The 9188-nt window shown below is 40.5% G+C and overlaps 1 protein-coding gene across 1 annotated transcript in view; it reads right to left on the bottom strand.

Moving 5' to 3' along the window:
* Fam102b (family with sequence similarity 102, member B) overlaps positions 1 to 9188 on the bottom strand; it is a 17553-nt gene that overhangs the window by 7610 nt on the left and 755 nt on the right. The window contains exons 2-3 of the mRNA XM_013031851.1: positions 7750 to 7779; positions 658 to 774 (exon numbers count right to left, since the gene is read on the bottom strand). Coding sequence (XP_012887305.1) covers positions 658 to 774; positions 7750 to 7779 — 147 coding nt within the window. The remainder of the gene's footprint in view (positions 1 to 657; positions 775 to 7749; positions 7780 to 9188) is intronic.

The following is a 9188-nucleotide window of genomic DNA, read 5'->3' on the forward strand; positions in this document are numbered from 1 at the left end:
TGGTAGTATGTGTAAGCTCCACCCCGGAAGGCGAGACAGACTCCTCCCTTCTCTTGGCTAAGTCTCCATCCAGTACCTGTGTCATCTAGATAACTGGCACACCTGGGCAGTCACCTCCCCCTCCTCCACCTGGGCTATCCCAGGTCATGACTCCCCTTCGACTGGAGAAGGTCCCAGACCCTGAGGTCACATCTGAATTCGTGCGGCCACACCTTCTCTCACCTTCTCCCTGTCCCTTCCCTACTTAAACTCAGGCCGACCTCAGCTTGCCTCTTTGGGCCACGTGGTCTCTACCATGTGCGGAGGGGGCAACAGTTCCATAATAAAATAAACTTCTCTTCCTGCCTGAATACTGCATGGCATTCTCTTTATCAGCTACTCAATTATATTTAATTTACTTTACAGTATGGACTTACTTCTCGGAATGTTCACAAACTCATTCGAAATACCTTTGATCGTGAAGGTGGCTGTCTACTACTTTCCACTGCTCCTGTGAATTGGACAGGTCTTTTCCTAGCCGGTGTGTACTTGTATTTCAGAGGTGTGGCAGGCCTACCACCTCAGCACTGACTCACATCTTGTACTTGAAGGCATGTACCCATGTGTCTTTATGGGCATAGAATCTCATCAGTCAGCATATAAAGCTTGTGTACTTACTTTAAGAATGGAATTATCCTGTCTTGTATTTTTGGTATCATAGCCTTCCAGTAAGCAGCGACGAGTGGTATTTCCTGATCCAGCAAACTCTGCCAGGTTTAGATCTGCAAAGCCCAGCTAGGAAAAGAAAGAGAATTATATTAATAGAATATCTGGTAGGCTTCTATCATAGTCTCCTTAAAATAAACATTCAGTCTATGTCTAGTCAAGTTTCCTCAAACAACAGTCATTCCTAGTTCTTGCCATTTGAACACTCTTTTTTAGAGACTTTACCTGTGTTCTTAAATTGGCTTACGTTTTAAATAAAAATGTATTACCTATTCTACTCTTGTGCTAAGCAACAAAACCTTTGATATCAGAGATTCATGTATTAAATGTAAATATTAAAGTAAATGCATTACCCTTACATTTAAACCAATGCGTATCACACAATGAAAATCATTCTAAGTAGCAGTGGTGCTCACATCACATGGTAAAAATGCTGACAAGTCACAGTCATTTGCATGCACACTCTCTCTATTCTGGTTCCAGCTCTATGCCTAGTTACCAAATGGGGCTGCAGGCTCTTCTGTTTTCAATCTCCTTTAAGAACTAGTATGGGCAGAAGGAATCCTACAACCTTCTTTTTTTTTTGTGGGGGGGTCTGGTCGTGGGGCCTGAACTTGGGTCCTGAGCGCTGTCCCTCAGCTCTTCAGCTCAAGGCTAGCGCTCTACCACTTGAGCCACAGCACCACTTCCGGCTTTTTTTTCTTTTTTGCTTATGTGGTGCTGAGGAATTGAACCCAGGGCCTCAAGCATGCAAGGCAAGAGCTCTACCACTGAGCCACCTTCCCACCCCCCTACAACCTTCTTTTGTACCAGCTCTTTTTCTTTTCCCACTGCTAAGCTTTAACCTTAATGATTCCTGTGAGCCAGCTCTCTTTCTGGAACCTTCCTTTTCTCCTAGCTCCACCCACACTTACCTTCTCTGGTCCTACCCAGAGATGCAGTGTAGACCTGTTCCTCTTCTGTATTACCCCCAAGACCTGGCTCCTATTTTCTGCAGTTACCAAAATTTTGTCTATAGCCCTCCCTTGGATGTTGTTCAATACAGGTCACACTTGCTATATCATGTCTTTTTGTGTGTGTGCTGGTACTAGGGCTTGAACTTGTGGCCTGGGTACTGTTCCTGAGCTCTTTTTGCTCATGGCTGGTGCTCTACCACTTGAGCTACTGCTCCACTTCTGACATTTTGTGCTTAATTGGAGTTAAGAGTCTGACTGACATTTCCTGCCTTGGAATTGGGATCCTCAGACCTCAGTCTCCTGGGTAGCTAGAATTATAGGCATAAGCCACTGGTGCCCAGCTATCTTTATTTTTTTGAACAGTCAACTTCTAAGTGACTAAGAATTTCTTGAGTCTTTTACTAATGGTGGGCATGGTGGCACAAGCTTGTAATCCCAGTATTAGGGAAGTTGAGGCAGGAGGATCCCACATTCTAGGCAAGACTGGGCTGTATAGTAAGTCTTAGGGCAGCCTGACGTACATAGCAAAACAAACTGAGCTTGCAGATAATGAAGCACTTGTTCATGAACATATCATATAAAGTACATTTCAGACACTGTTGAGATTCCTTCAAGGTTTTAAACAGAGTAGCACATCTGAGTGAGATTCAATATGAATTTTCTTCTTTTTATCCTTCCTTCCTTTGTGTGTGTGTGTGTGTGATGGCACTGGGGCTTGAACTCAGGGCTTGGGTGCTGTCCCTTAGCCTTTTCATTCAAGACTAGCACTTTAACACTTGAACCATAGCTCTACTTTTGGCTTTTACGTGGTTAACTGGAGATAAGAGTCTCTCAGATTTGTCAGCCTAGTCTAGTTTTGAACCTCAATTCTCAGATCTCAGCCCCCTGAGCAGCTAGGATGACAGGTTTAAGATGATCTATTTTTTAATTAAAAACTTTTTTTTCAAGACAGAGATTTGAAACTGCAAATGGGAAAATTATTTTAGTAGCTTTAAACTGGCACAAGAAAGAATGAGTCCTAAATGCAGTAAGTCAGGTACACAGCAAGGTAACATCTACTTTCACATAGTTGCTTTGGTCTTACTGTCTTTTATGGGCACAAAAGCATGCAAATGAGTATGAAAAGAATCATGAAACTCATCTGGTTACACAGTATCAACACACCAGATCTCATATATTTCTCTTTCCCTCTGAACCTCCAATACCTCTTTCCTGTCCTCACTCTCTGCCAATGACCTTGCCTCCTATGCACTCAGAAAATAAAAGCAAAAGCAATTACAAGAGCACTTAGCTTCCATAAACTCATAACCGCAAGCCACATCCACTCGCCTACCTGTATTAGCACCTTCTATTTTCCTTTCCACTTTGATCTTGGCTGTGTTCCTGAGGACAAACTTCTCACCTCCTGCCGACTCAAGTTCATTACTTCAGCAGCTCTTCCTGCTCTTGGTCATTCTAAAGTCTTTCCTCTACATTGGACTATTTCCATCAGTGGACAAAGATACTGGGTTTTCTATTTGGTTCTTAATGGACAAAGCAAAACCCCATCTCATATCTCCTTTACTACTGGATTATTTTTCTGCCTTCCCATCCCATCCTCCCTCCACCAAAGTCCTTGAGAGAGTTATCTATGTTGTCTCTATCACTGGCCATGCAGCCAACTGTACTCCCTCCCCTCCCCCCTTATTTATCTTGCTAGCCTCAAAGCTCTGTTCTTTGGAAATGTCAAGATCACCTTTAAGCCCTTAAACTCTTGTTCTCTGCCTGTAATATTCTCTTGCACAGTACTATATGTTTATTATTCACTCCATACATGTAAATGTTACTTCTCTAAAGGAGCCTTCATTGAACAAAACTTAGATCACTGACTTACTGTACATGGCTGTCATAGTAACATTACATTTGCCCCTAAGTTAAAAAAAATCTTATCTATGTTATAAATCATATACTTTGCTTTTCCAAAAGTTATATACTAAAACAATAGTGCCAAATAGGATGGTATTTGGTGCTGGGGCCTTTGGGAGGGAATTAGGACACGATGATAAATAATTTAATAGCCCACACCCCTGGTTTTAGGGTACAATCTGAAGGCCTTATACATGTTAAGCATGTGCTCCTACCACTGCTACTACTGCGCTACATCCACAAGCCTAGACTAGTGATTTTTTTTAATGGTACTGGGGTTTGAACTCAGGCCTTTGTGCTTGGTGGTCAGGTGCTCTACCCCTTGAGCCATGCCTCCAGACTGATTAATGCTTTCTGCCATGTGAAGATATAATGAGAAGCTAGTCATCCACAAACTGGGAAGTAATCTCACCAGACATAGACATTTGTATCTGTTGTTTATGCCATCCAGTTGCAGAAACCCAAACAAGTTGGTCTACATTAGGAAAACATATTAAAGGGAGGTAAATTGCAATGTGATGTCTATACTGAAATTACTAATGAATGAGGTTAAATTTTACTGAGCATCTTTTATGTGCAAGGCTTTGTTCTAAACACAGGAAAACATGAAAACCAGGACAAACACTCTTCCTTCTTTGACTTTACTAAGATAATTGTTTAATGAAAATGATATATATGTCACTCATATCTACTGTATCTGTAGGAAGGTATTAATTAACTCAGGAAATATTATACATAAAATATTATTATATGCAAATATTATATTATTATATTATGTAGTATTAGATGTAAAATAGTATTATTTTGCCTGCTGATATTTGGCACTAGGAACATACTAATATTTTTCCTTCTTTCTTCCCTCCCTATTCCTGCTCTCTTGTTTCTTTGTTTCTTGTAGGAATTGAAGCTATGGCCTCGTACATTATACTAAGCAAGAGCTCTGCCCTTGAGCAGAGCAGATCATCTATAGAGTTATTCTGTCATGGTTTAATACAAGAAAACAGAAAACAAACTCATTGATAAAGTCTGATAAGTGTATGATAGATGCAGACACAAGCACAAGAGAGGAAAAGATATGTTCTTAGTGGCAAGGCATGACTCAGTTCATCTTTAAGGAGCTGTGAGTTGACGAGATAAGAGGAGAGAGAAGTATACCCATGGCATGGTGAGAAAATGTCCAGTCACAAGGCACAGCAGCAAAAATAGCAGGAGCTACTTACTCCAGGAAGCCAACAATGGCAGAAAGCTGCAAAAGAATGAGAGGAGGAAGCGAGGCAGACAGACCCTACGTGTCGAGCAGAAGACATGAAGGAACAGAAATAATTTGAAATAAAAAGGGGTTCTATTGATTAGTTTATAAAGTTTTTAAATGCCTTTATAAGCAATAACTATTGTGGAGGGACTGGAAGAAGAATATGATCAAGTTTACAAAGATTGCTCTGGCAATGCTATGGAGGAAGGCAACAACAGAGATGGATAAGAGGAGGCCAATATGGGCTGTTAGTAAGAAATAATGAAAGCTGGGCGCCGGTGGCTCACGCCTGTAATCCTAGCTACTCAGAAGGCTGAGATTTGAGGATCATGGTTCAAAGCCAGCCCAGGCACGAAAGTCCATGAGACTCTTATCTCCAATAAACCACTCAAAAAACCGGAAGTGGCACTGTGGCTCAAGTGGTAGAGCGCTCACCTTGAGCTGAAGAGCTCAGGGCCAGTGCCCAGGCACAGAGTTCAAGCCCCACAACTGAAAAGAAAGAAAGAAAGAAAGAAAGAAAGAAAGAAAGAAAGAAAGAAAGAAAGAAAGAAAGAAAGGAAGAAAGAAAGAAAGAAAGAAAGAAGCAATAATCTAAGGTAGCAGCCTTGGGAATAGAGAGAAGGTATGGTTTTCAAGAGCTTTACAAAGAGAAAGAAAAATCAATAGCATTCATTGGTTGTAGCAGACCATGCATGTCACCTCTCTGTCCAGCACCCAGTGATCTGCTATGTTTTGCTAGCAGAATCTGTTTTTATTGAGTTATTTAGTCTCCTTATTCATCCATGTGCACCATCCATGTGCATCCTAGCTCACTGTTAAATTATGGTAAGTCTAAGATAACCAGAGCAACCCACCCATTCCTTTGTCCACAAATTGCTTAAGTGAGCATATGCTCCAGTTCTGGCCAATTAAGGATATGGGAGTCCTTTGAGAAACCATCTAGGAGAAGCTTTCTTATTCAGCAAAGTATAATACAAAGAGAGGCAGATGGACTTTATCACATGCAAATGTGCTAAAAGTTGAGATGCTAGGAAGTGGAAGTGTGGTTCAAGTACCAGACCTCCAGGAGTACCAGCCATGGGCAGAAAAGCTAAGCAAGTGTGCAAAGCCCTGAGTTAAGCCCCAGTACTGGCACACAAGCACATAAAAGAACCAAGTTATCAAATACAGAATATAAGATAAATATAACCAATCCTAGAGCAGCTCAATTTCCTAGTTCTTTTGTGAGGTTAAGAAGTATCTCTAGTTGAGACTTGTTTTCTGTTACTTCGAGCAAAGAACATCCTGGCTGACAATGCAAACCACGAGATTTAGGCAATTAGGTAGGTTTGCTGGTTAAATGTAGTTTCTATGTCCTTGGCTCAGATGGCTGGCTGGCTAGAGATATTCACAGGGATTAGAAATAAAAGATGAGTGTGTGGGTTTCTGCTAGTATTACTAAACACTCATTCATTCTATCTTGCTTAATTCCATACAGCTAGCAACAAGAGCAGTGGTGATATACAGTGGTCCTCTTTCTCTGTGGGCTACATATTCATGGATTCAACCAATCATGGATGAAAAAAGTCATCAAGGATCTGGGGGTACAGTTTAATGATAGATTGCTTACCTAGCATGTGCAAAGATCTCAGTTTGAACCCCAGAACCACACACACACACAAATTGGGCTTGTACTAAACATGTGCAAACTTTTCTTCTTGTAATTATTCTCTATAGTATTTATTTTGCATTGAAGTAATTCAGAGACAATTTAAAATATATGGGAGGATATGTGTAGGTTATATACAAATACTATGCCATTTTATACAAGGGACTAGAGCATCATGGGGAAGGGAGAGCCATGGAAGCAATCCTTTGCAGACAGCACAGGACAGATGTATTGACTGTGAGGACAGCACAGAGGCCCAATGAGGAGAGGCAGTACTGGCAATACTTCCCAAGTGAGGCTGTCTGAGTATTAGGCAGCAATAGCATCAAGAAAACCAGATAGCTGAGAGCTGGTTGCTTATGTTTGTAATCCTAGCTACTTAGGACACTGAGATCTGAGGACTGCAGTTCAAAGCCAGACGAGGCAGTAAAGTCCTTAAGACTCATCTCTATTTAACCATCCCAAATCCAGAAATGGAGCTGTAGTTCAAGTAGTAGAGACTAGCCTTAAGCACAAAAGCTCAGTGACAGTGCCCAATCCCTGAGTTCAAAAGAAAGGAAGGAAGGAAGACAGAAAGAAAGAAAGAAAGAAAGAAGGAAGGAAGAAAGGAAGGAAGGAAAGGAAGAAAGGAAGGAAGGAATTAAGGAAGGAAGGAAGAAAAGAAGCAAGGAAGGAGAAAACCAGATTTTTTCTAGTAGGCAAGCTAAAAAATAAGGATAGCATCCCATAATAAGGATTTAGAAAGAATATGTTTGCCAGGCTCTGGTGGTTCATATCTATAACCCTAGCTATTCAAGGGACTGAGATCTAAGAATCCTAGTTCAAAGCCAACCTGGTCAGAAAAATTGAGAGATTCTTTTCTCCAAGTAGCTAGCAAAAAAAGGCAGAAGTGGAGGTGTGGCTCAAGTGGTAGTGTGGCTCAAGTGGTAGAGTGCCAGCCTTGAGTAGAAAAAGATAAGACAAGGATATTAGTTTAAGTTCCACTACTGGCACAAGAGAGAGAGAGAGAGAGAGAGAGAGAGAGAGAGAGAGACAGAGAGAGACAGAGACAGAGAAAGAGACAGAGACAGAGACAGAGAGACACAGAGAGAAAGGAAAGGAAGAAGAAAGAGAGAGAGGGAGAGAAAGAGAGAGAAGGGGGAGAAAAATATGCTTATAAATTATTGCTGGATCTAACTATTCAATCTCTAAATTGCTTTTTGAAGGTCAAGCTTAAATAATAATTGTACGAATAAACCAATGAATGATATCACAAAATCCATAGGAGTTGAAGATTTACTTACCTTTGCATAAGCTTTTCCACCTTTTAATTCCTGCCAAAGATAGAACACACTTTAAGGATATGGTGTGAGCAAGGATTTAAAATTAAATATCTGTTAAATAATTCTGAAGTAGATATTTATGCTTGCAAATATCATAAAGAGGCTAGATGCTGGTGGCTCATGCCTGTACTCCTAGCTACTCAGTAGGCTGAGATTTGAGGATCATGGTTTGAAGTAGGAGTCTATGAGACTTTAAGCTCCAATTAACCACCAGAAAACCAGAAGTGGTACTGTGGCTCACAGTAGTACAGTGCTAGCCTTGAACAAAGAGAGCTCAGGAACAGTGCCCGGGCCCTGAGTTCAAGCCTCATATCCAACTCCCTGCCCTCCCCACAGCTCCCCAACCCCACAGTAAAATTCTAACTACTTTCTATTTATTTATCTTTATTTTTATTTATTATATTTATGTAGTTGTACAAAGGATTTCAATTCAACATGTCAGTTTGAGTACAATGCATCTTGATCTACGTCATCCTTTCTTCTACTCTATTTCTCCCTTATTTATTAATCTTAAAACTATATATCCCAGGCTTATCTTGATTGTGACTCTTTTACCTCAGTAGCAGAGATTACAGGTATATACCACCATGCCCAGATTCAAATCTAAACTCTTTAGCATGGCTTGTAAGTCTTGCCTAATCTGGAGTGACCAACCTCATTATCAAAAACTCTCAAACTCCAGCCAGACTAGACTTGTCATTTAGACACCAGACATTTGTTGTTTGCACCAGACAGGCTTCATAGCACTTCTTGAACTTGTGGTTCATCTTTGATCAGTTTTGGAAGATATCTGGCCACAATCTCTGTTCTCTTCTTCGAGGGTTCCAAGGACATAGATGGTGGATCTGAACACTGTTTTCCGGGTGTCTTATACTATTTTATGGAAAAATCTATCCTTTTTATTTCTGTGATTGTGTGTATTTTCTTAGTTTCCACAATTAGTGTTCTCTTTAGTTGTGGTAAACCTACTATTAAGTCCAACTGTTGAGTATTTTTTTTAAGTCTATTAGCAGTTTATATAGTTTTCACCTCTAATTTTCTTTCTCCCCTACAGTTTTTAGTCCTTTGATGAAATTTCCTAGTTTGCTCACAATTTATTATATAAGTAGGTCTTTGATCTTTCCAAAGCTTGCACTTTACAGAGATTTGTTTTTACCATTTATTTTTTTTGCTAGATTAGTGGGAAAATACCTTAACCTAATGTGAAAAAGGAAATATAATTTTAAAAAATGGAACCTGTAATCAGAAGTGTGCTGAAGCCTTTTTTCTTCTTCTTCTTCTTTTTTTATTTTTGGGTCCGGTGGTGGGGCCTGAACTCTGGGCCTGGGTGCTGTCCCTCAGCTCTTCAGCTCAAGGCTAGCGCTCTACCACTTGAGCCACAGTGCCACTTCCGGCTTTTT

Source organism: Dipodomys ordii, unplaced genomic scaffold (assembly GCF_000151885.1).
Source record: "Dipodomys ordii isolate 6190 unplaced genomic scaffold, Dord_2.0 Scaffold146, whole genome shotgun sequence".
Taxonomy (NCBI): Eukaryota; Metazoa; Chordata; class Mammalia; order Rodentia; family Heteromyidae; genus Dipodomys; species Dipodomys ordii.